Source organism: Xenopus tropicalis, chromosome 3, assembly GCF_000004195.4.
Source record: "Xenopus tropicalis strain Nigerian chromosome 3, UCB_Xtro_10.0, whole genome shotgun sequence".
NCBI lineage: Eukaryota > Metazoa > Chordata > Amphibia > Anura > Pipidae > Xenopus > Xenopus tropicalis.
Window position 1 is genome coordinate 95,492,577 of NC_030679.2, and position 27,446 is coordinate 95,520,022.

The 27,446-nt window shown below is 34.5% G+C and overlaps 1 protein-coding gene across 1 annotated transcript in view; it reads right to left on the bottom strand.

Annotated features, from left to right (window-relative positions):
* Positions 1 to 3,280: 3,280 nt before the first annotated feature.
* duox2 (dual oxidase 2) overlaps positions 3,281 to 27,446 on the bottom strand; it is a 37,357-nt gene continuing 13,191 nt past the window's right edge. The window contains exons 13-34 of the mRNA XM_018092411.2: positions 27,102 to 27,265; positions 26,256 to 26,371; positions 24,528 to 24,665; positions 23,572 to 23,688; positions 22,444 to 22,646; positions 19,591 to 19,776; positions 19,250 to 19,466; positions 17,837 to 17,930; positions 17,436 to 17,608; positions 16,306 to 16,348; positions 14,971 to 15,054; positions 14,041 to 14,225; positions 13,268 to 13,498; positions 10,515 to 10,614; positions 9,263 to 9,312; positions 8,139 to 8,266; positions 7,408 to 7,561; positions 7,020 to 7,249; positions 5,684 to 5,842; positions 5,382 to 5,537; positions 4,323 to 4,451; positions 3,281 to 3,651 (exon numbers count right to left, since the gene is read on the bottom strand). Of these exons, the coding sequence (XP_017947900.2) occupies positions 3,529 to 3,651; positions 4,323 to 4,451; positions 5,382 to 5,537; positions 5,684 to 5,842; positions 7,020 to 7,249; positions 7,408 to 7,561; positions 8,139 to 8,266; positions 9,263 to 9,312; positions 10,515 to 10,614; positions 13,268 to 13,498; positions 14,041 to 14,225; positions 14,971 to 15,054; positions 16,306 to 16,348; positions 17,436 to 17,608; positions 17,837 to 17,930; positions 19,250 to 19,466; positions 19,591 to 19,776; positions 22,444 to 22,646; positions 23,572 to 23,688; positions 24,528 to 24,665; positions 26,256 to 26,371; positions 27,102 to 27,265 (3,180 nt within the window). The 3' untranslated portion in view covers positions 3,281 to 3,528. The remainder of the gene's footprint in view (positions 3,652 to 4,322; positions 4,452 to 5,381; positions 5,538 to 5,683; positions 5,843 to 7,019; positions 7,250 to 7,407; positions 7,562 to 8,138; positions 8,267 to 9,262; positions 9,313 to 10,514; positions 10,615 to 13,267; positions 13,499 to 14,040; positions 14,226 to 14,970; positions 15,055 to 16,305; positions 16,349 to 17,435; positions 17,609 to 17,836; positions 17,931 to 19,249; positions 19,467 to 19,590; positions 19,777 to 22,443; positions 22,647 to 23,571; positions 23,689 to 24,527; positions 24,666 to 26,255; positions 26,372 to 27,101; positions 27,266 to 27,446) is intronic.

Genomic DNA, 27,446 nt, shown 5'->3' on the forward strand with positions numbered 1-27,446 from the left:
GGGCCCCCCCAAGTATCCTTCAGCTTCCCCCTGGGCATCCTTCAGCTTCCCCCAGGGCCCCCAAGCACCTTCCATTTCCTCCCAGCGGCCTCCAGCTCCCAAGATGTCCTCCTCTATGTGCCGCGGCTCCCAGCTGCTTCTGTGCTTTTATAAGGATGCGCTCCATGCAAGTGATGTCATACGCACGGGAGCAACCTTATAAAAGCGAGGATGCGGCAGAGAGCCGCGGGACATAGAGGAAGATGCAACCAAATATTGAGCCCGGTCCGGGCTTGATGAAAGGGGGCCCGGAAACTCTAGCGTGGCCGGGCCCCCTTTAAAGCTAAAAACGCCCGGGCCCGGGACGATCGTACCCCCTGTGCCCCCCTGATGGCGGCCCTGTGTATATATATATATATATATATATTATATAGAAATTGTTCAGAAGCAAAAGCACTTCTTTTCTTGTGAATAATGTATTTTATTCAGCCTTGTGTATCCAATATTTCGACCCACATTGGCAAGATATTGCTATTGATATGGCTGTACTAATTTTATATTTTCCTTTGACCAAGCACCGCAAAATGTAAAAAAGTGATTGAGTGTGGATGTGTGGACACCTCAAAATGATCATATATATATAATATATATGTAACTAGTACTGGTACTGTGAGTGATAAGTCACCAGTAAAAATTGAGGAAGCAGTTGCTAAGGGAAAGAGATTTGAAAAAACTCCAGTAGAGACAAAGCTGTTAAAAACTGACATATGGACTAGGACTTTTCTGCAGAGAGCAAGACCTGTGTAGTCGGGCTGCTAGTGAACCAGGCTGTCCTGGTTAATGAACAAAAACTGTTGAGTTGTTGTTATTTTAGTTATGCACTGTTACAATTTATCTTTTTCTTGACAACCTCCATTGTGCATAAAATAGATGGATTTCTGTATAAAATTATCCTGAACGTTGCTGTCTTATACCTTGAGATATATGATATAATAATATTGTAATATAATATTGTAATAAATACATGTACAAAAGCTGGAGATTGCTGTAACCCTGGGTATATTGCCTGTTCAAGAAGGCATTAAGGGAATCTGTCATCTAGGATGGCATTGTACAACCTCACCTTCCTCATAGTGTAGAATCACTGCCATTGTTGTAAGTGAAAATGTTGTACCTTAAAGGAACAGTAACACCTTTTTTTTCAGGTTTAATATATGTATTCTTAATACTTTTATTAAGATATGTATCATTAAAAAATTGCATTGTAGTAAGTGGTTTTTGGATAATTTAACTTACAGCTGATTTACTGGGCAGAGCTTCAAAAGACGATGTGGCAACTGCTTGGCTTCCAGTTTAATCCGGAAGTCAATTAACTGCATTCTTTAGAGTTTTCCGAGTCCATCTTCTTAGTAATTAATGGGTTTTTATGGTGATGTGCAGGGAGAGGGATAGGGACGAAGTGTTTGGACTTTACAGCTGAGACTGCCTGCCTGTTTGAAAGGATCACTGGATGAGCCTGCACGGGGAGAGGGTTTTTATGTGTTTTTATTAAAAACTTCACAAGAAAGAATTAACATTACTCAGACCGACATGCCGGCCAATAATTACAACTTATAACCAAAATTCAGTCCCCCAGTTCACTGGCCAAATGTCCCGATGAAGAACCTGACAAATGGACAAAAGCAGTCTCAGTCCTAGGAAGAGTCTATGCCTTTGCCATGGATTTCTGGAAGAGGACAATGGAAAATCAAAACTATTAACATCCATAGGAATTCATTGCTCCCAGTGGTCTGAAGGAGCAAAATCCAAAATAGTAAGTTTGGCAGGTCCAGAAAGCTCCAAGTCCCATGTAACTCCTAGAAAACCTGGGAGAAACATACTGTTACCTGAACTATGACCCCATGGTTATCCCAGTTGAGACCACAAATAACCAGCATGCCAGGCACTAGCGAACAGGATAAGGGCAGCTAATGTGTGCTCTGGTATCATGGCAATGGGACGCGCAGCTTGGCCAACTCACTAACCATTGCCCTCACCACGGGACGGGGAGGAGGGGGGAGCTTGAGTAAGATCGGATACCTGTGCTCAATAAATTAATGGTAAGGTAATTTTTCTAAAAAAAAAAAAACACTTATACTACTGACATTTCTCTATGATATATTTCCTAGTAAAAGTATTTAGAAAAGATATTTTGAATGTTAAAAAATTGTGCTATTATATTATATTATACTATAAATTATTAGTCAGATTATTCAATTACTACACTTAAATAACAACAAGGCACATAACGCTGCTTTGCGAATTTTTTGGTGAAGTGAAATGGGACAGATTTGCTCAGCACTAGTCAGCATAATGAGTCCTAATCTATATGGGGAGAAATCAGCTATATCGTGCCAAGGTGTTTAAGGAAGAACATTTAAAAGCATAATTGAAATGAAAGTAAAATGTGAAAAAGGAAGGGATATGTATGGCAATGTGTTTGCACTGCTGGCTTAGTGTAAAGGACTTATAAGGGCATTATATAGATGTCTCCAAGCTTCATTGTTTATTTAACTTTGCCCTCTATGCAAAACAGATATTTCACAACATGTATATTGTCAGCCCTGTTATTGAAATTAAAGACATAATTTACCTTTATTTTTATTGTTCCTCTGTATTTGGCTACTAAAACATTTATGAGGTGAATGTGCATTACTCACACACGCTTCACACGCTCTTTCCCTTGACTTACATGTTTTACTTAGTTACAGGTTCTGTCAACCCTAGCCTTCCATAGTTGGCAGACTGGATAGCCACAGCCTCTCTGTATTATTTTTTGCTACCATTTTTTGTGGCAAATGTTCAAAAACCGTTTCCACATATTAACTCATGTTTTCCTTCAAATTCATCAGTGGCAGATTTTTCTGCTTATCCCTAGTTCTGACGTCAGGTGTTTCGCCCTCGTGACTAGTGATGAGCAAATCTGTCCTGTTTCGCTGAAAATTGTGTGAATCTTTAAAAGATTTGAGAAATGGCAAAAATGTTGGACGCATTATTTTTTTTATGTGTGTGACTTTTTTTTAATGCGCGTCATTTTTTTGACGCGGGCAACAATTTTTTGATGCACAGCAAATTTTTAAAAGGCGAATTTTGACGCCCGTTTCGGGAAACAATCCTCCAATGGTGAAATACGGAAATTCACCGCAAATCCATGCCTGGTAAATAATTTCGCCCATCACTACTTGTGACTTTATATGGTCACTTATCTCCTCGGTCACAACTGATATCTAATGTATTAAAAATTACAGTAGGGGGTACATTATTCGCCATATAAAATGTTTATTGAATGTTTTTTTTAACATTTCAGTAAATTGAAAAAGGGTAAATATTGCACAAGCTAATCTTTTTACATTTGTAACTTTTTATTAATTGATAAAGGATTTTTTTTGTAAACAAACAAAGATTCTATTGATAACAATGCATGTCAGTCCAACCCATAAAGGTTCTGTCTTTCTTAAAAAAAAAAAAAGTCTTCAGTAAATTTTCTTGGAAAATCTTGAATACAGGTGTTTAAAAGTTCTCGTAATGATGGACAAAGTAGGATTCATCCCGTTTATTCAGCTTCCGACATGCATTTTCCACATTTTTTGTCATGCCTGGGGGACCACAGCTGAACACTCCAATTTTCTTGACCTTTAAAAATATGCAGTATATTATTTTTTTCAGAAAAAATAAGGTTTAAATACTAGAAATAGCAATTAATTTATTTATTTTTTGTTCAAAAGCAAGTATCTGATTGGTTGCTAGAACAGGTTGAATAATTTTGCTTATTATTTCATTACCACATAATCTTATATTTCTTGTCTTAAATAATTAAGTTACATTTATTTAAATTACATAGTTAAGTTAGGTTGAAAAAAGACCAAAGTCCATCAGGTTTAACCATCCCAACCCAGAACAACAAAACCTATCCTGACCTATCTATACACTCACATACATAAACCATATATACCAACATCAATACTAACTGTAGATTTTAGTATCACAATAGCCTTGGATACTATGCTTGTTCAAAAACTCATCCAGGCCCTTCTTAAAGGCATTAACAGAATCTGCCATTACCACATCACTAGGAAGGGCATTCCACAACCTCACTGCCCTCACCGTGAAAAACCACCTACGCTGCTTCAAATGGAAGCTCCTTTCCTCTAATCTAAAGGGGTGACCTCTGGTGCGCTGATCCTTTTTATGGATAAGTAATAAAGGCCAGAGCATACATACTTTCTTGTTACCTTTTAACATATTGAACATGAAACAGCCATTAACATTAACATCAGGAAATAAATATATTAAAGACTACCAACCTTAGGATGAACGTCCTGGAGAGAACTGAAGAAACCGGCAAATGGAGGTCTTCCAAAATGAGTAACAGAGCGCAGACCAGTCATTAGACTCTGATTTTTCACTTTTTGAAAGTGTTGTTCACAGATGTACTTAAACATAGAGAAAGTGAAAGCAGTGTTATTCAAGTTTATTTTGCCATTTGTATTTTCTGTTACCATAAAAAACAACACTCAAACATTAATTAAACATTAATTATTGTTTGAATTAAAGGAAAGTCTGTTGGTGTGGAGATATTAACTGTACATCCATCCATTACTGGGTATACAGTTTTACTATTCTAAAGCTATATATCTGTTTGTTATTATTGTTATTATTATTTTTGTTCAGCTAGGGCAAGAGTAATGTTAAGAAACTCCAATCACATGAATTACTGAACCAACTCTTAGTGGTGTTGGCTCAATAATTGGTTGTAATATCAATTTTTGTGTAGTAGTTGTAGGACCCATAAAGAGTTAGGGCACTTAGGCCAACAGGGCATGCAGTGATTGCTGCTATTTTGCCTGCTCTATATGTGCCATCAAAGGTAACCCCAAAGACAACTCTTTAGATAATGCCCTAGTTAGATGGTTTGACTACTGAATAAAATTAGGGATCCACTGAATCCAATTTTTAGTTTGGGACCTAACTTACCGCTTTTTGCAGGATTCAAATTTGGCCAGTCTTTGGGATTAGATTTGGTTCAGTTGAAATTATGTCAATCATGTGACTTTAAATCTCTAGACATCTGAATATAACTATTGTTTGTTTACAGATGATGCCATTATTTTTAATCTATTCTAAATAAGAGTTTTCAGTTAAGGGTTGGGATTTGATTCAGTATTTGTCCAAATCTCTTTTGGGGGATTTGGTATTCAGTCAAATACAACATTTTTTGGATTTAGTGCATCCCTAAATACAATATTAAAAGAGTCCATAAATGCACTAAAACATTTCTTATGTTGTAAACGTAAGATTTTTTTCAAATATATACTGTAATTTTCAATTTGATCTATTGCCATAGAGAAAATGTTTAGATTTACCAGCATGGTCGTGCGGAAGTCAAACTTTTCAGCCAGTTGTGTTATGTATATGTGGACAGAGAGGAGCTCTTGTTTGTCATTTTTTTCCACTTCCCTGATGATATCTGTTAACCACTCAAATTGATGCTGAGTGCGTGTAACCCATATGAAATACACCTAAATGGGAAAGAATATCTCTTTATTATTGTCTTTTTAATACAGACAAACATCTACATGTTATATAACTGCCAGCTACATAGAATAAAAGTGCCACCATTGGAGATTTAGTTCTCTGTAAAAGCATGTTAAATAAGTAAGCCTACCTTCTTGCAATGGATCCTTGAATTAACAGAGGACTTAAAGACCAGGTCTTTGAGAATTGAAGCAAATGGAGTAACACCAATACCTCCTCCTACTAACACAGATACTTCAAATTTGTTCCACTCTTGGTGTCCCTCTCCAAATGGTCCATCTAGGTAAAGCTGGAAACCAAAATTGTGTGTGCAGTCAATAATAGCACAGAAGGAATAGTTCATCGTTAAACTGATAAAATAATAACTGGTTAGAAACATTCATAATATTGTGGTTATTATGTTGCATTATGTTACTTTACCTATGGATAAATGCAGCTTTGAATTAAAAGTGTAAACTAAAAAGCCAAACCAAAACCAATAAAGGAAAATAATCTATAATCTAAATATCTAAGAAGACAGCAATAGCCATAAAAACCAAGAGGTGTGTATGTGTCCATCCAGTGGTATAAAAAATCTATTGCTAGTGCCCAGAGGAAAGGATTACCAAACCTGTCTCTCTAAATAAAAATATGCCTAAACCACAACTAAGAATAAGTTAATGGCTTATAGAATAGGCTTCACGAGGGGTGTATCATGGTGCCACCTGGGTCTCCAGAAACATATATACACACATCTAGTCATAGGTTATGGATAACTAGCACATTTTCCTAAATGTAAAGCCTGGTTTGCCCTTAGCCTAAATTGCTTCATAATGTATTGCTTATTTAAATATCAGGTTTACTGGTTTCTGTGGGTACAGATTAGGCAAACAAATGTAGCCATATGTCAACCTAACCATAAGTAAATAAATAACAAAAAATGCAGAAACACTTATGGTTTTATGTGTGCACATTAAGCATTTAGCTAATGCTGTTATAGTGATATCAGTCTTTAAAACTCTAAAGTCTGATTCCTTTAGAGTAAAGACACACTGAGCCACTAGTAGCAGCTACTTGTCACGGCTACAAAAATAGATAATGCTGATAATTGAGTGATAATTGTCTCTGCGTCTGTTTTTGCAGAGGCAGATCTCAGTATTGGCTATGGCTGGGTATTTTCTGGCATTTAGTTGCCATGACAAGTAGCTGCTACTAAGTACTAAGTAAGCTCTGTATGTCTTCGCCCTTAGTGTGATGATAACTAGCATATGAATTCAAGCATCTGTTCTGAAGATTAAAGACAATTTGGCCATTATCACATGACTGGATTTTTTCAATATAATTTTTTTGTCAGGCCAGTACTTCAACTATAAATGACCATAATTGAATTTGCAATTAAATACATATGTTATCTATTATTACAATGTAATGCCATATCAATTGCCCCATCTCGCTCCATGACCATGTATACATGTATTTATCATTACCTTAGGGTATGGAATATTTTCCACTTTTTTAGAAGAGTAAAGCTCCCTCAGTTTAGTTGTCCATGGTCCCACTGCTCTAATATGCAAACTTAATGTATCTTCATGTGGGGCTGAGGTCAGTGTGAAAGGGTGGTACTCATCTGTGCCAAGGTCCAAGCAGGCAATTCTTACCCACTGGCCAGACTTGTAATCAAAGTCATTTGGCCGCTGAAACTCAAGATGAATAACATCTGAAAAATAATGACATATACAAACATACATTTAACTGTATATAAAATGCATAATTCCATTAGGGGTAACTTTGGCAAATCCATATTAATACTGTATATCTATTGTATCTCTCACATGTAAACACACACATATTCAAAATAATACATTTAATACATACCCGAAGGAAGCCGTTGTATGTCTAAAACATTAATCTGAATTTTTTTCCTGCTCAAACTTATCAGTTTGTCTGCTGAATAGATGAGTGCAGGGACGATGAAGAATATGTGAAATCGTGGTTGTTGAATCAAAGCAAAACTGCCATGGATTATTGTCTATAAAATTACAGAATTATTGTAAATGAAGAAAAGTATACCCTATCTGCATCCTAGTGAGTCTTCTTCACACACTGCACAAACAATGTAATATAGTGTAGAAACTATAATATATAGTACCACTTTAAAGGAGAACTAAACCCTAAAAATGAATATGGCTAGAAATGCCATATTTTATATTCTGAACTTCCTGCACAAGCCTCCTGTTTTAGCATCTGTATAGTAATAATAATCCAAGTCTTTACAGTTACAGGAGCTCCCTTTCTTTTAATGCAGCTTTTTTCATAGTAAAAAGATGTAATAATAAAACACCCCAAACCCACTAATTTAAATTTTTTGAGAAAACACAGTGATAATACATTTCTAGTGCGAGAGCTTTGTGGCCTTTGCCCCAGTTTAAAGAGTTTCTCCTAAGAAGTCAGTGTTATGCATCAAGAGTTTATGTGAGCAACAAACCCCAATTCTGCCAATTATTTCAGTAGACTTACCCTAACTTTACCACCACTTAATAACCATGAAGAAGGCGAGTATTGATTAAAAGAACATGCCAGATAACACACTGTATATAGTTGCTTACCAAAATGTAGAATACAACATAAAGGTGATGTGTTAGCCAAAAGCAACGGAAACTGACACGTCGAAAATGGTAACAGGAAAACACGTACATGAGAGCCATGACTGCCAAGAGTAGAACCCCAGTCATACCTACAAATACCAACAGACATTAGCTACTTTTGTATTTTGCGCCAATTTTATTTTCTCTTGTTTTTTTTTTTTATAGACTATAACCAATTTCACACAATTTTACGAACAGTTTTCTCCACAAACTTTCCTCCCTCTGTTATTGTTACAGGTAGGTCTCAGTTGATCTTTGTATGACATAGTTATATGACATAATACTGGTATATTTGCCCTTCCCTAACCTGGGCTTATGTGAAGGTTTGTGATCTATTCCACAAGCTTCCCCCACTTGGTTATTGTAAAGAATGTAGGTCACAGTTGCTCTCTGTTCTAGATGGTACTACCCCATGTGTCTTTCTCTGTGCCTGGCTTCTATAACTTATTTTTTGGTGTCCTGTATTTAAATGGATATTCTTAAAAGAAAATATATCGAATTGTGTTTTTGTTGCTTGAGACTATTGATGCAAGTTTAGCTTTTGGCCCATTCTGCATGAAAGTGTAATAATAATGTTTCTTTTTGCTGCATATCTTGTTCATGTTTTGACATTTTATACCTGGTTTAGTTTCTTATTATTAATAATAATAATAATACTAATATTCACACATTGATTTAATGATATTTTACATGTCATGAATGGATATACATGATATGTTTTTATTGTGATTTTATTTTTCCATTTCCTAATTGTATTTAAATTAGATGATGCTATTGAAATACTGTACTTAGGAAACATAAGAGTTGTATGTCATTCCATAATCAAATATATAATCATTTGTTCCTATACTGCCTTGCACATAGATGTTGAAATGCTGTGACATCTATTAGGCATGATTATAAAAGGAGGTAGAGAAAAAAAATAAGGAAGTAAAGTAAATTTCATGGAATGTACATGTCCAAAGGTTTATAATAGTACTTTGTATCTACTTTAGAAATTATACAGGTGCATGCCCTCTAAATACCAAATACTTCCTGGTCATCATACAGTAATTAGAACTTTAGCAAATATGATTCATACTTACCCGGTACAGTCTCAAAAAACCACCAGTAATATTTATTTGGGTGGTCAGAGCTAATGAAAAAGAAAACAAAATAGTTGTGTCACTAAACAACTCATGTAATGTTTTTATGGAGCATTCATATATTGTTCTTGATATTGTAAGTTCCTTTTGTAATAGCTTGCATTATAAAAAATAAAAAGAATTAAGTTAATGTCACAAGCAGAGCTATTCAACCTCCATGGACCCTGTTTTCCCGTGCGCAATTAAAGCATATTTCCTGCTACCATCAATTGCGCATGTGCAAGCAGGGTTCGTATCGGCAGAGAGACCCCCAGTTGCGGGGAAGATGTCGGCCAGGAACGCTACTTCACTACTCTGCTCTTTTAGCTCGTGGCTAGTGATAGGGACAGTTTTAAAAGTTAGAAACTATGCGATAAGGGAGTGGTTGGGGGGTCAAGGCAGTGCTAGTTAAGGGGGCTTTTATAGCCTGGGGGTATAGTTCTCCTTTAATCTGTTTCTTCAAAAAGTATGACTACCATTTTAAATGCTGAATTCCAGCTTCAAAACAGTTATTTTCTTTCTGCATCATTTGAAATCCTGGCAGGGGAGGAGGAACTAAAACATCCATGTTATAAATAACAACAAGTTCTCCACAGCTTACAGACAGTATGCATGAACTACATAACCTACAATGCATTGCCTTTCCTTATTGACATCACATGTGCAGGGGATTGCGGGATTTGGTGGATGCAGGCTGAAAGCAGTCTGAGGATAGTTGGCTACTGTTACATTATTTTTTTTTTTAGATAAGCCAGATCAGCAGGAGGACAAGGGGCCAGTCTTAGGTAACTGTTCCAACCCATATTATTACATTAAAATCATGAATAATTGATGATAATGCAAATTTGCTTAAAATTATGTTTACCTTTTAAAAAGCTCAAGTTGTGTTTGGGTGGAGATCCTCACAGCTTTCTTTAAATAGAGTTCCGCTTTCTATTATTTTAATTTCCACCATTATTTTAATAGTAATTCAAGCACATTTACCATTTTTTCCATTTGTTTTCATTTTACACTTACATAGTAACATAGTAACATAGTAACATAGTAAGTTGGGTTGAAAAAAGACATACGTCCATCAAGTTAATGTTATGCCTTTACTTCCTGTAGTCTTGTTTACCTTTTTACAGTATATGTCATTGCTTATATTTTCTCATTACATTAAAGTGATGTTGTTACTACCTACATAAATATTCATACATTTATACATACATACCCATCATCAACAAATACAGTAGGGAACAGGCAGCTGAGGACACTGAGAGGGATAATGGTGAAGATGTAGACATTTACTAAATGGCCAAGTGAATGGAGGACTAAAATAAAAACATATAAGAAATGATTACTTTAAGTTGTCAATATAAAAATGAAAGCTATTGAATTTCATCAGCTGAACTTTTCAGATGTTGTTACTTTAGTATGGGCAGTGAAAACCCCTGATGCTTTTTAGTGAACTGAAGCATGGACTCAAATTCATGGGCTTTAAATCTGCACTGATTTGCAGGGTTATCTGAGTGTGGCAAGCGCTAAGTAATATGAGTTTATTTTTTTATTATTCAGGTTTACATAGAACGGAAATAGCAGGTGTGCTTGTGCTCCCTCTAACTGTACTGTTTTTCTGTCTTGTAATCAACCCATCTCACTGAATCTAAAATGTATGAAAAGTAATCAGAATTAGCATTTTGGGATAGTTTTACATTTTTATGGTTAGGCTAATACTGATTGATGAATATAATCCTTTATGTATATGGGTTATCATGATCATCGTAATAAAATGATCGGAACAATCACAATAACCCTTACCTTTTACAATATGGTACTTCTAAAGCAGTATATTTTGAATTACATTTCCAGAAATAATACATCTGCTTTCATTTGTCAGCTGTCTGCATTGTTAGTAGAGTACACCTTTAATTCTTATGTAGGCAAGAGACCAGATTTACTCTATTTTTTATGTAATTGCTTGGCATACCATTCATATTAGGTAGGGTACATATTAAAGGGGACCTGTCACCTTAAGAAATAATTCCAAATTGTTTTCTATTGTGGTTGTCAAGCAAAATAAACTTTACTTATACTTTATATAAATTATTTTAATCTAAGTTTCTTCAGCCTTGGAATTCTCAATTGCAGCATGCAGGCAGGGACCATTTTGTGGACACTTATCAAAGCAGGCATTGCATCCTGCCAATATCTTGTTTCTGTGCCAATATGTGGGACCTAATGCCCATGTCCATGCCGTGGTTACAAAATGACATGGTGCGAAGGGAGGTGGAATGTGAGGAGAGCAGCAACATCTAAGAAGTTCTGAATTGAAAGTGAAAGTAACTGTCTGCCACACCTCTATGCCTAAGGCATAGAGGCGGGGCAGGCAATATATGACCGACAGCTGGGATTTTTAAATGCTTTTATAATGGGTATGGATGTGGTAATAAAAAATGATTTGGGGTTTCATGTTTAATTTGAAAAGGGCTTTTATTATACAGCTTTTTATGTCTGGGTGACAGGTCCACTTTAAGTAGAAAGAGGGGAATACTTAGCCAAGACTGCATGTGTAAACCCATGGTAGCAGATAAAATGATGGTAACCAAATACAATATATATGTTATTAAAATATGTATTATATTTTGTTCATTTTAAGGAAGCTTCATTAGTTAGTTATGAGAACTGACAAGGCTAGTATGTGGTAGTTCATCCTTTAACTATTATTTTCTGGAATTCAGGAAGAAAGGGTTTTTAGACCTAGTAAATGTTAGTTTCACAAGTGTGACCTCTTTTACTAGTATGTATATCATTAGTGAAGCTCTCCTGCACCTTTGCAGTTATGTGTAACCACTGTTTATATGTACTTTGCTCTATATATAGAAGTTAAAAAGGCAGCAAAAAAGAGACATAAAGGTAAAGAGGCAAACAAATGTAAAGAAAAACATATGCACATATTAAGGGCCATGGCCCATGGGGTGATTAGTGAGGTTAATCTCAGCTGCTTTGGTCACTAATCTCCCCAAAATGCCCTTCAACCAGCAAATTGTGAATCGTTGATGGAAAGGAAAACGCGTCACTTTGTTCTCCTGCAGGAGGAAACTACACGCAACTTTGTGATAGGCAGCAAAAATACACACAGGCTTTTCTGTTTCACTAGCACTAAGGGAAAAAATGCTCCTTTAACTGCTCTTGCACAAAGCCATTGTGTTCAGGGCAATGTCTGCAATCTGTACCTTGCACTGGATTTAAATTACAACCATCTTGGGTTTAAGGAAGTCCTTATAGAGACACCTTGTGATCTTTAGCCTGAGCATCTAATGTCAATCTAACCAGGGGGCATTCAAGGTAACCATTTAAGCCATTTACTGACCACTACCCACACCCTCTGAACACATGTTCTATTGTATTAATAACATGATGAAGTTCTTTGTGCTCCATTCCATTAGCAGAATAAAATGTGCATTAGGGAAATCTGTGAGGAAGTACAAAAGACAGGGAGGGTCATTTATCAACACTGGCCAAATTTGCGCCTGGGCAGTAACCCATGGCTACCAATCAAATATTTGCTTAAATTTTTGCTTAGAGTTACTGCCAAGGGTAAAATGTTGATAAATGAGTCCCAGGATGCTTTGCAGCCATTTTTGCATTTTACACATTGCTCCTGTTTTCTTGTTTTTTTAAATGATACCTACAGAGAGAAAATACTACACAAAAAGAAGAAATGCAAGTGGCAGAGAGAGAGCAAGAGAGCATGAAAGAGAGAGATACATGCACATATGAAGTAAGATAGTGAGAGACTCACACAAATAATAAGAGAGAAAAAACACATTGGAAGGAATACGAGATACGCAAGAGAGATAAGGAAAACATTAAAATGGGTGCTTATAGCTAGCTTTAATAAGTTAGCACTGAGGTTGTATTCTACATTCTAATTAAAATTTACAGAGGAAAAGAAAATAAAAGCAATGGTTTAAGGAACCTTACTTGAAAGAACAAGAGCAGTTACAGCAATCAAACGGTGAAAGTCTACTGCAGAATCAAATGGTATGTATTGATTTAAGAAGGTCTCCCGGAGAAGGGTTATTAGGTTTCGACACATAGTCAGAAGCATGTAAGAAAACATGAATGAGATGCTGGCAGCTGAACCTCTTGAAATTATAAGCCCGATAAATGTGGCATCAGCAATGCCAGATGATGGAGAAGCAAACCCATAATCTGCAAAAAATTAAAATAGCATGTTATATAGGGTGCATATAGACAATGATATGAAAAGGAATCCCAAACTGAAGTTAATAAACTACAACCTCTATCACCCTCAGCCAGTCAAGTGTTAAAGGCAGCACCGGGCCTAGCTGGCTGGGTGCCCTAGGCAACCCAGCCAGTCAACCCCCCTGCCCACTGCTCCCCCATTGCCAGCATGCACACACATGAGTGACAATTCGGCAGCTCAACTCGGCCCATGTATGGCCACCTTTAGATCAGGTATAATCTGTCAGGGTCATTTCAGGTACTCTGACAAATACATTGTCAAGAATATTTGTGATGTATGAAACACCCACTACAGTGTTGTGAGTATTTTTAAATAATAGGACTGTTGCTCTTTAAGTAACTCAAAAGGTAATAAAGTTACTTCACTTACATAAGTGGCTAGACCTAACAAAAAGTATTGTTACACAAAGTGCCAACTTATATATTAACCTGAATAAATTGTAAATTGGTTAAAGTTTAAATATAGTAGCAAGCATATCTATACTTACAATAAGCTCTTTCAGCAAAAAGACCAGCAGATATACCATAGAATATAATTAAACACACAATATGACGTCTGTAATTTTCAACTAGGCGCTTAAACTGTTGAATTTTTTGGCGGAACTTGCTTGTTTCATATTTTTCTCTTCTTGCTACAGTATATATATTTGGTAGTTGTATCTGAGGTGTATTCCTATTTGGATGACATAAATGCTTTTTAATGAGTAACAGTGCAATGAAACAAATGAACAAAATGAAGCATAAGGCTGATGAAATAATGATTTGTATATATATTTGAATCTATGCTACAAATAATGCATAGCACGTAACTTTGGTTTATAACATGAATTCCTATGTACTAAGACGATTAAAACATTTGAGCATATCTTTAAAGGAGAAGGAAAGGGAAAAACTAAGTAAGCTTTATCAGAAAGGTCTATGTAAATACAGCCATAAGCACTCACAGAAACACTGCACTGAGTTCCCTGTCAAAAGATTAGTTGTGTCTGTTTTCCTCTGCCAGAGACACGCAGCTCTTTGCTTTCTGCTTTTTCCTGCTCCCCCCTTCCTCAAGAATGCTAAGAACTCACTCCCCACACTTAGGAATGCAGATCTGAGCCAATCAGCAGGAAGCTTCCTCATAGTCTTACTAACTGAGCATATTCACTTGGTCAGGGTGTCTGTGCAGGAGTGAGGCATTATGGGAACCTTCTTTACACGGCTCAGCGTTTTTTCTTCCTGTTTGGCTTCAGATCTTCTGAACAGGTGAAATATGGGGAGACTTAAGGGCACTATTGAGACAACTGAAGGTATGCCTGCAGCTTGAGATTAACTCTTTATTAGCCTTTCCTTCTCCTTAAACATCAAGCTGTTTTATGATGAAAATGTGAATATAAAAATATCAATTAATAAATAAAATCAGGTTTAGAGACTCTTACGTTCTTCCAGTCCTCTTTCGCATGGTTAGTCCCTCTGAGTCCGTGGTAAAAATATTATTACTGTGATTGTTTTGGGGTATGTTTCTAAATAGGAGCAAAACATAAAGTCAAAGACTTATTTTGTTCACAACATTTATTTGTTGTTTGGTTACCTAAAAAATAATATATTCCATTTCATTACGTAAGTAAAAAAAAGGGACACTCCAGTCCAGTCATATTTTGTCAGTACTGATATTAGAGCTGATGTTTGAACTTCCACATGTAACATCCCAGCATGCCAAAAAGTGACTCTAATCACACTGCGCAACTGGAATTCTGTCTTCTAAATAAGTAATTATCTATATACCTAAATACTATCTGTTTATATTGTAGGCTTTTATAGCTCTTGGAATAGGAAAGCAAACGCATTTACAGCACTTCTACTTATAAAACAGATATCCTTATTAAAAAAACATTATTTTTTTTTAGCGAAAAAAAAAGGTTTTTACTTTTGTGAGAATAATCATAGTTTGGGAATGTTTTAAATCTTGTTTTTATTCAGATTTTATCTGGTACATGTCTATTTATTTCCACTTTCATGCTTATGTAATGGGTACAGTGTGGGTTAGGTTTTTTTTCGCAATTTTCTGAGAAAGTAGGTGACCAAATGAACATGTGAATGCATAGTGGGTATTTCAGGTAACTGTAATCAGAAATAAGTTATCACCTCCTTTAACAAACATGCTGATAACATTTTCAGAATTTGAGTCCAGAATTCAACTTAATCAAGAACCATTTGTATCACTACCTTTAACAAATAAGCTGATAAAATCAAAAGAATTGTGAATAATCATTAAGACATCATGTTTGATAGTTTAATATTAATTCATTGACCATCAGTTATATTTTAAATGAGTTTCTATTGTGTGGTGTAGAAAACCCAATCCCCCGATGAAAATTATAGCTGTTACCCAAAGCATATTTCTTTTAGACAATTCTTATACTAGTAAACAAACGTCCTTCATGTCTGGTTATACAAATTACTGTATAATTGCCACTCTTGGGTGACACATTTATCTCAACTGTTCTTATATATCCCCTCTGATGTCTGGATGATGTCAGGATGAATGAAGAAATAAAAATGTGTTCCAACTATTTTTTGACCCTTTTGGGTGGTTAATTAGGATTAGATCCCATGTTGTCTACCTTTGGCATATCTAACAAAATATTATTAACCTCTTGGTTGGTTGTTTTTTTATTTTAACTTGCCAAAATATGGGGTATGACTATTAAAAAAACACACCAGTGCTTTATATTTTGTCCCTTATACAGCAGAATGTAGTAATGGTGTATTACCTGTTAATAGAGACTGTATTCTTGACAGGGTCCTTGGTGACTCCTGTAAATGAAATAAAACATAAATGATAATTTTGTATGGTATGAGATGTGCAGAGTTTTCTAACATTACAAACGATGTCACTAAAAGAGTTAAAGCATGTAGAACCTCCATTCTTTCAGAGCTTCTGATTTTGTAATATGTTGTTTATCCTAGATAAATACATTGATTGAGTTGGTATGTAATCTTTCTATAATCTACTTTTACAGGTCAAACTACAGCTACAGAGTAGAAGAAGGGAGTATAAATAAGATAATGAATTTAAAAGCATAGGTCAGGGACAAATTGTTCAGTCTAGTGTTAGTGAACTGATCAATAATTTTAAGGAATGCAAATTGTATTTACTGCATGTTTGTTTCAGTGAATAAAAGTAGATGCTCCCATACTGCTTGATGGTTCTGGGGAATGCAGCATATATATCAGCAAAATACTTGTCATCCATTCAAATCTATTTCCTTTATAAACATTCAAGAGTAGACTAAACTTTTGTTTTATGCATTAAAAAGCTACACTGTCATATTTTTTATTCCATGATAACAACATAAAACCAATTTGATAAAAACCTTATTATAGATTACACATATTTTTTTCATTAATTATATAAATTCATTATATATGTTTGCATTTACTGCAGACTGCTCAGAAATATGCATTTTCAATACAATGTCTTATTAGGTATTCAGGAAACAACTTAAATATGGTGTTACTTGTGTACTTTTATTGTGAGTGTGTTACATTACAGGTGTAACAGATACAGGAAATAGTAATATTGCATAAGGTACATGACTTTTAGCAACTCAATTACTTAATCTTTTTTCAAAGTTGTGTTAAACAAACAGATTTATTTGTATATTTCACAGCTAAATAATAACAGGGTGGAGTGACCCCGTAGACTGTAAGCTCTCAGAGTTATCTCTTTGTGCTGTCCCTCATGTCTCAATTTATGTTTGTTCCATTATCTGTAATTGTTCTTTATCTGTCTGTCATACTTTTTAAGTCCCACCTCAGTTCATTATAAAGTGCTACAAATATGTAGAATTGTTAAATTAATATTAAACTAAAATAATAATTTAAAGCTCAAGATCCTCACCATCAAAATATAAGTTTGTTTGGTTCAAAATGTTCTTGTGATCCTTGAACAAACCATAGAAATCTTCCCAGGCGAGTTCTTTTTTATTTGAAATGCCAGCCTCATTAAACATGCTCTCAATGACATTTTCCGTTTTCTCATTTGAAAGGAAGCTGGATACATTTCTGAAAGACCTGCAATTCCACATTGATATATTGGAAACACATCTGAAATGTTATGTCATTTATTTTGAGGCTTTCAGTTGAGTGACTTCCAGCACATAGGGCATATAGACTGCTTGGTCTGTACTGACAAACTGCTGGACATTTTTTAACAGAGGACATAATAAATTATATACTATTATATACGATATCATTCAGCTTTGTTTGGAATTTGGTCAAAGATTTGCAGTATAAACATACCTAAGCATTCTGGAGAACTCTTCCTTTGGCAGTATTCCATTTCCATTTACATCATGCATAGAAAATATGAATTTTAGCTTATCTTCTGCACTACCTGTTAATTATAAGAAGCATTTTCCCATGAAATTAACTATACAATATAAGAAATGAGATGTTAGCACAAGTTATTTTCTGGAATTAGATACCAATAAAGACATTTGGATTTAAAAGAAAGCAAACTATGCAATATATGCCACTTAAATAACCAAATATGGATTTAGCAATTATGGTTTTTGCTGTTAGCTAATTCAGGAATTCATTTTATGAAACAAAATCACATCTATACCCAGCCTTTTACATTACAATGCATTATATCCTTGTCTGTTAAAATATAGAAAATGAATGCATTCAATTACTAAATAAATCACAAAATCAAGTGCCCATAAATAAGCATGCTTTTATAAATAATACAGAAAACATGGCAGGAATTATTACACAAGGTTATACAGGTATAGGACCCATTATCCAGAATGCTCGGGACCAAGGGTATTCCGGATAAGGAGTCTTTCCATAATTTGGATCTTCACACCTTAAGTCTACTAAAAAATGAATAAAACATTAATTAAACCCAATAGGATTGTTTTGCATCCAATAAGGATTATTTATATCTTAGTTGGGATCAATTACAAGGTTCTGTTTTATTTCTACATAAAAAAAGAAAATCAGTTTTAAAATTCTGAATTATTTGCTTATAATGGAGTCTATGGGAGACGGGCTTTCCGTAATTCGGAGCTTTCTGGATAACGGGTTTCCGGATAAGGGGTCCGATACCTGTACTATTAAATTGTCTTCTTTGTTTTAGGTGAAGCAGACACTATCACTTTAGTTTTTTTATTGGATAATTTATACTTTATTTTAAAATATTTCGAGTTACTTTTGTTCATTTAATGTATAATTGGTATTAATTAATTTTAGATTCTGCATTATTTCACTAAGTGAAAGGAGGCTCCATACAGTGCTGAAGACCTCTTTGATTTCTAATCACACCAACCTGGATGAAATGCAATTCTTTAAATCAAAATCCTTATTAGCTCTTTATAAAAGTATAAAATAAAGAGGCAGAAATGATTTATAGTAGAGATTTATTTATTTCACTCATGTGACAAATGAGATCTTGCTCTAGTGGCCAGTGGCAAGAAAATGCAAACCAAGGTGCTTACAGACTACATTATTGGGCAGTCAAACTTAGTCCCCTTAATAAAAAAAAGTTAGCTTTTTTCATCAGAGAACATAAGTTTATATTCTTTATTTGTTTAAAATAAAGGGAAAATACCTATGACTGTTATTGTATTTATTTAAAGATGTGCATTTAATACAATCTGAATGTAGACTGTTACCCTTAGATATTGCTGTAGTGTTCAATAATACCCTTACCTTTTATTAATGAACACAGTATGAAACAGAATTCCTCAAAAGACAAGTATCCATTGTGATCTTTGTCAGCCATGGAAAACATTGATTCAACAAATTGGGCATTGGGATTTAGCCCTAAAGAATCTGCAAACTCCTCTCTTGATAGCTCACACTGGAGTACATCTCTGAAGTTCTGGCCTTGCGTTGTTCCTGCATGTTCCTTATTGATGTCAATTACCTAAATAATCATTGCAGATCAGTGAGAATTGTGAAATCTGACAATAGCACCTCTAAGTCAGGCAGTACTTTCTTTAATACCCATAGAAAAAAAACTCTTTGCAATTAGATATAGTGTTACTTACATGGGAAAGGGAATGTCGGATGAAGGTTTCCAGCATCTGTTGCCTCTGCTTTTTAGTAAAGGATTCTTTTAGCAAGACTGTTTCCTTCAAATGGGAGAAAGTGGGGGATATAGTGCTGCCTGCCAAAGATTCTTTCAGTTGTTCAATAAAGACATCTCTATCCCTTTGGTTGTTAAACTGGAGTACCTAGAATGGTAAAAGAAAAAAAACAATAATAGAAGTAGTAAATTTAGTACGTTACGTAATATATTTCTAATATTATTTCAAATATCCTGATTCATAAAGGGATATAATACCTATACTACCTACAATTTGCATTTAAACAACTTGTATATCAAATCTGTAAATTGAGCACTTTTTGGCTTTGTTTTAAAGCAATAATTGACTAATTCTGGATATCTGTATTACTAAACTAATTAATGTTGTTTGCATTTACATATGAATTGTTTTATGTGTTTTTGAGTAACGAAAATTGGTTATCCAATACTGTCTATATGTATTGTTTGACTGAATTTTTCATTATATGTGATAACATGTGAAAAATGTGATCCACTTAGTACAGTCAATTTTCTATATTCATTTATTGTCAAAAATGATAAAGCAACTTGCGCAAATAGTTTTTAACAGATTTTTTGTTGTGTTGCTGAATTTATCTGAACCACCTGATAAAGATGTTAAAAACATCTTCAAAAACATCAAAACTGTTAGGGTGAAGACACACAGAGCTACTAGTAGCAGCTACTTGTCACGGCTACTAAAATAGACAATGCTGATCATTTACTGATAATTGTCTCTACATGTATTTTAGCAGAGGCAATTCTCAGTATTGCCTATGGCAGGGTATTTTCTGGCCTTTAGTAGCCGTGACAAGTAACTGCTAGTAAATAGCTCCGTGTATCTTTACCATTAAAGTTAAACCTGAAAGAGGCTGCGGGTAAAGGGGAAAGAAAGTTGGCTAGTCCCCCCATGTATGTATGTATGTATATCTTTATTTATAAAGCGATACTTATGTACGCAGCGCTGTACAGTAGAATACATTAATGCAAACGGGATTATTAAGATAATAATAGATAAATACAAAGTACAACAATAAATACAGATAGATACAAGATAAATACAGTTGCAATAAGTTAAGAGTCAAAGACACAACAGGATGGAGGTCCCTGCCCCGTAGAGCTTACAATCTATATATCCCCCATGTGGATTCCACACATTAAATAAACCAGGGTTTATTCTTCTTATTTTTATATAAAATAATGTTACACTAATGAAAAACTGAAATAAAAAAGTGTAGTCTGTTGCTGGGTTAGCAGCTATGATAATCCTTAAAAATATTCTCACTCTGGAGTGGTGACATAAGTCAGTGAGATAGGATGCAAACATTGTGAAGGACTGCATGCATATTAATAGGTAGTACAGTAACAATTTCATAACTCGCCAAGCGGAGCCTAAAAGCAAAAGTATGGGTAAACTCATATCAAATGACTCAATGGATTAAAAGAAAATCTGATAGCAAACATTGTGGTTTTCCCACTGATAACTGTATTGTAGGAATTTGGTAACTCTGTTACATGAAGAAACACAGCCTGATTTACAATAAGTTATCTTAGCTATCACTTCACACCCTAATGGTCTGTTCCCAAATATTGCAGCAATTTCAGTTTTAGCTAGCCTTACTTACATATCTCCCACCTAGCCACACAGACAGACATTTGCACAGCAATTACTGTAATAATATTTGTTCAAACAGTGGTTTACTGTTCCTACTAACTCTTACAGATAGAGAAGAGAATTAAGCAATAGTGTATTTGTTGTGCTATCTAAATACAAAGCATGTACTTACATTTAGCACAGATTCAGATGAAAAAACTTATCATCTGATCCATTTCCAGATTGTCCAATAAACTCCAGTTAAATATTCATGAGATGAATCATGAGTACATATTAAAATTTTAGGGCTAAAACTGGCCATACATGCACCAGTATTATCGTACGAAACCTCATTTCGTACAATATTCTGTGCGTGTATGGCGAATCGATGAGATGACTGATATTGCAAAAGCTTCAGATATTGGTCGTCTCGTTGATCGGGCGCCATTGAAGGCCCCGAGCAAAATCTGTGTTTAGGGCTGAAACGTCAGGTAGAGGTAGAATCCCTAATGTTTCTACCTCCATATCTGACGATTCAGCCCTGAACATCAATGGAGGGAACGAACAATCATTCCTGCAACAATTTGTTGCACGAAAGATCATAATCGGTAAGTTATGGCCACATTAAGACATACAAACCTTCTGGTTGCAGCTACAAAAATTGATAATGCTAATGATTTAATGATAATTGTATCTACTACCCAGTATTGCGTATGGCAGGGTATTTTCTGGGGTTTTGTAGCCATGACAAGTAGTTGCTACTAAGTAGCTCTGTGTGTCTTAACCCTAACTCATGGAAATAAAACTGGCCTGCTGTAGTTTAAAGGTTTCAAAATACATAGGTGACACAGCTAATAAGACTAACCATTCAATAATGTAGTGTTTAACAGCATAACTCCACAAAATATATAATCAAAAATTGGCCGACTCACTGCAATAACCATTGAAATTCTTATCTAAAAGGGTAAATGTTTGAATGAACCTATTGACTATCATGTATTACATATATAGGGGAAGATTTTATTCAAAGAGAAAAACTCTTGTGGTTGATTATGTGAATAATCCATTGAAGTCTATGGGTAAAGATACATTTAAATACAAGATAAATAAATTTTTTTCATTGAAATGAATATGGGCCATAGTGCTTATTTACTCTCCTACCATTAAATAAGTCATGTAAGGTTTTGTAAAATAACTACTTACTAAGTCATACTCTTTAGGGATCTTGATCAGTACAGTTCTGCTGCCATCACTGTTCGACAAGACAACTTTGACATTTGGGTGCTTATGCAAGTTGACAACTCTGGGCTTTTTCTTGCTGGAATCTAAAACTTTAAGTATTTGATTTGGGTGTAACTGTATTATAACATCTTGACTAGGTTCTTTATATCCACACCATTCAGAAGCTGTAAGTAAAAAATAAAAGATCCAATTTTTTAATGGAAATAATGTTTAAACAGTCTTCATTAATAAACTGTGATGTACACTATGTTTCAGTGTCTTTCACTACAAGACATGCAGCAGTGAGAAATTTATCCCACATTATTAAGATTCTTTTACATTATGCCTTATGACAAAACAAGGAAGGTGAGGCATAAGTGAATTCTTTCCCAATACTTCCTTGTTCAGTAATTCCCATAGCTGGTACTACTCCCAAAAAAGTCTACTGTATCTTGTTCAGTAAGGAAATCATGTTTTCAAGGCTCATTGAATGCAAAATTGCTCAATATAAATAGATGTATGTTATGAAAGAGGAAACAGCAATTTCTGTGTTCTATATATAAAAATTTTTTTTTAATTTTATTATCACAACACCTAATTTATACACTAGTACATTATTTGCTGTAAATAGCAACAGGTGAGAAGATAGTTTATTTAAAGTCAAAGTCACTTCTTCCAACTGTATTAACATTTTCTTATAAGAGGTGAAGCTGACATTTCAATATCCTTCATATAATAGATAGACAGTAGTATTAAAATAAGTCTAGTGGCCAATAGTGTATTTGATTATTATATTGATTTAAAAGAGATTACATATTTAATGTAAATATGTGAAGTAGGATTATTCATTGAAGTAAGCTAATAACTCATTAGGAACAATCCAGTTAAGGTTAAATACAGGTTAATCCCAATGATAAATATCATATATATGCTCAATATTTTGATACAAAATATAGTTTGAGAGAGAATAATTTTTCCTGTTTTTGTTTAATGATCTATCTGATAAATAGATAAATTACTATACAATATACCATATACAATGCTATGCTACTTTAATCTACAAGCCACACATTATTCAGACACAAGAGAAACATTTCACTTTAATAGTACCTGGAAAACCTTCTGAACCACACATGGAATTTTTATTAGCAGTGGTAATTTTTTTTTGGAATGCTCTGAATGTTCTTTTCTGTGACTTTGCGACTAGCCAAGCAATTAGGAAACTCACTGGAGAAATAATGGGAAATAAAAATATTGCAAAATAAATATTAACATAACGTGACTAAGTGACCATGAAGTACAGTACAAGTTTTGCTAGAAATACTGTATATTGGGACATATAAGGTGTAATACTAAGAATTTTGTGCTGATGTTAACAAAGCCTTCTTTGTTCTGCATAGATGTGGTTTAATTAATCACATATGTTAGCATAACAATGAATGCTTTGAAGAATCCAAGATATTGGATCTTTGTTTTACAAATGATTTTTAGCAGAGAATGAGTTGTATTATATAACGTATATAAGTGTCTTCACAAATTGCAAACCAAATACTAATACTAATGCAAATTTCAGAATGGCAAAAAATAACTACAGGTATTCAATCCATTATCCTGTCACCCAATATCCAGAAAGCTCTGACGGAAAGCCCGTCTCCCATAGACTCCATTTTAATGAAATAATTCAGATTTTTACAACTGATTTCCTTTTTCTCTGTAATAATAAAACAGTACCTTGTATTTGATCCCAACTAAGATATAATTAATCCTTATTGGATGCAAAACAATCACATTGGATTTCATTAATGTTTTATTTATTTTTTTAGTAGACCTAAGGTATGGAGATGCAAATTACGGAAAGACCTCTTATCACCTTGGTCCCGAGCATTCTGGATAACGGGTCCTATACCTGTTCTAAAGTGCTAAATATATGTTTTAATTTAAATTTTGCCTTATAAAATTAAGACAAAAAAGGTGACCATAAAAGCAGCTGATTCTCTTTAGGGCAGTATCCAATATTGTTTATGATGGAACAAGACATCCAAGAAAGTCATTAAATATTTCCATACCTAGAGGCAAGCAACACAGAGCCACAATGGTAATTCCAAAGCCAGCAGCACAGCCCTCAAAGTAGTCTGTAACAGTAAAAGGAACACACTCTTCTAATTCCTCAGATTGTAATTGTTTGGGTTGAGGACATGGATCATCTGGCAAGAAAAAAATATCCTTTATAATTAAACAAACAGGGGTAGCATATTTATAATAATCATGCAGCAGAAATCAATCTTTTTTGACTCTTACCTATAAAGATTATATAATATCAAGTACACAGCAGAAAGACTTGCTGTGTATATGACCTTCCCATGAATAAATGAAAAATATTGCAGAAAGTGTTGTAATTAGTGATGAGCGAATTTTTCACCGTTTTGCGAACCTTTTGAAAGCTTCAGAGAAGCTTACCCTGATCTAGTTTAGCAATACCCTGTGCCACACCTTTCACAACTCTGGTCATGCCCATTCCCACACCTTGTGTCTCAACCCTTTCTCTTTGTAGATTGTAAGCTCTTTTGGCCAGGGCACTCTTCACCTCTTGTATCGGTAACTGATTGCTTTATATGTTACTCTGTATGTCCAATGTATGTAACCCACTTATTGTACAGCGCTGCGGAATATGTTGGCGCTTTATAAATAAATGTTAATGTAAAAATGTAATGTAATCGTGAATTTTTCAGCGAAACAGTGAAAATGGCGCGCATAAAAAAAAATTGTCGGCCGTGACTATTCTTTTGACGCCCGCAAATGTTTTCATCTGTTTCGCGAAACAATCCGCAAATGGTGAAACCCGGAAATTTGCAGCGAATCCATGCCTGGCGAAACATTTCGCCAATCACTAGTTGTAATAATTGTTTACATACAAAGAAAGTATTTGAACACTGATATTATAAAGGTGCAGGTGTAAAAAGTTCATGACAGAAGCTAGTCATTTTTATGCAGATTCATAGGAACTCTGTGTAAATCATTTTTGTACATATGAAATTCCCCTCTATAGTCACTTAATGCGATTCTCATTTTTCCTTTCCTGCTCTCCACTTAGAGCACAACACCTAAAGGGTGTCTTTGCCAGCAAATATTACTGTTTTTTCAGAATTTTAGTTAGCACTTACAACTCCACAGACGCAAGCAAAGCAGAAGAACTTTGTAACCAACTGGTTAATCCAAGTATGGTGCATATTATATAGGGAATAAAGAATCCCCAATTATAGCATACAGTATATAGATAATAGAAGTCTCTGAGGAGTGTCATGACCATATAAGCAGTTGTGTAAGAAGATATCACTGGGCCCCACAACAAATTCAACTTAGATCCCAAGACATTAGTGTGTTGACCAATTATACCAAGGCATGTCATTAATTAGGGCCTCTGCACTCTTGGGCCCCCTAGTTACCACAATGTTACTATTAATATGCTTATGTTTCACAATGAAGGTTACATGATTTTTGTTCAAGTACAGATTTTAATGAAGAAATATATATTCATGCCCCTTTATCCTCCAGTCATTAAAGATATATATGAACATGTAATAATAATGATAATTTTCCAGCAGTCCAATAAATATTCAAGATACCCTGAGTAGCCTTCAGATTTGGCACTCCCTTTGGCTACTTTGGGGCCTGATCCAGGTACTGGCCTGACAGTTTGGGAGCCACTGGTTTAGACTCCACCTTACACTAAAAAGTTGATAAAAAAGTAAATTTCTCCTTATCATACTCTTCTAAATAAAAACAAAAGTCCTCACCTTCTTTCAAGAAGAAGACATTTTGTTGTATTGTATCACCAGCATCTGTGACAGCAACGAGCACATTCTGGAGCTTTATGTTGCGAATGTTGTCTATGTCTTTCTTTGAAAATAAACTGCATAAAACCCAACATGAATTAAAAAATCCATTCAAAACTATATTGCATTTATTCTTATTCAATGCTCCAATTCAAAATTTCTTTTATATTCATATTTTTTAATATCTAAGCAAATATTCCAGCTCAGTAAAATTCAGAGTTTATCGAAAATTGCTAACTATGCCTTCATATGTTTCATACATTGTAAATGACTATTTAAGGTTTTCTGTACTAACATTTGTTACTTGGGATATTTTATAATGTTTTGTAATTTGTAAATTAATTTCTAAATCTAGTGCATTTTATGGATTAGGGTCCCTTCATATAATATATAACCTAAATGAGTTATAACTACAGTTTATTAAACTCTGATGTAAAAAGCGTAAAGAAAAATATGAGAAACACTTATAGAAGTGTTTAGTGTACTCTTTGTTACAAAACTTCTATGCCTCAATCAAATGTTTTATGGGCACTAACTAAAGAGAAATTAAATATACTTTGCATTTCATAGGGTCTCCCATGAACTCGGAACAGACAGGTCTAAGTGGAGTAGTAGCGGTGTAGTAGTAATACTGATGTATTGCTTTGTATCCATAAATTAATACATTACAACAAATGTTATTTCTCTTATACATATTAAAGTTTAACTTTTGTTTTACTCATAGATATGATGAACATATTGAATGCATTTTTTAATGATCTTTCTATCCAATATAATGGTTATTTTTAGGGCTCCACAAATACTTACCCATTTTTAACATTCTCAAACCAAAATCGATCCCCATCCCTTAAACGATAAAATTGTTCTAGGACGATGTCAGAAAAAAAATTAATTGAATTCCCAGCCATCTCTGCCAAGAGTCCTGGAATAAACTCCAGTTTTTCAGTGTCATTTCCATACAGTGATGCAAGCTAAATAAAATGAAACAATTGGACATGAGCAGAGATAGCATTGCTATTGAAGTTAATCTGAAACATTCAGATTCTATTACATTTTGCTTCATTACATTTTATTTGGATTTATTCTTAGGAGATATGCAACTGGTAAAAGTACATATATGCAATATTTGATTAAAAAAACAGTTCATCACTG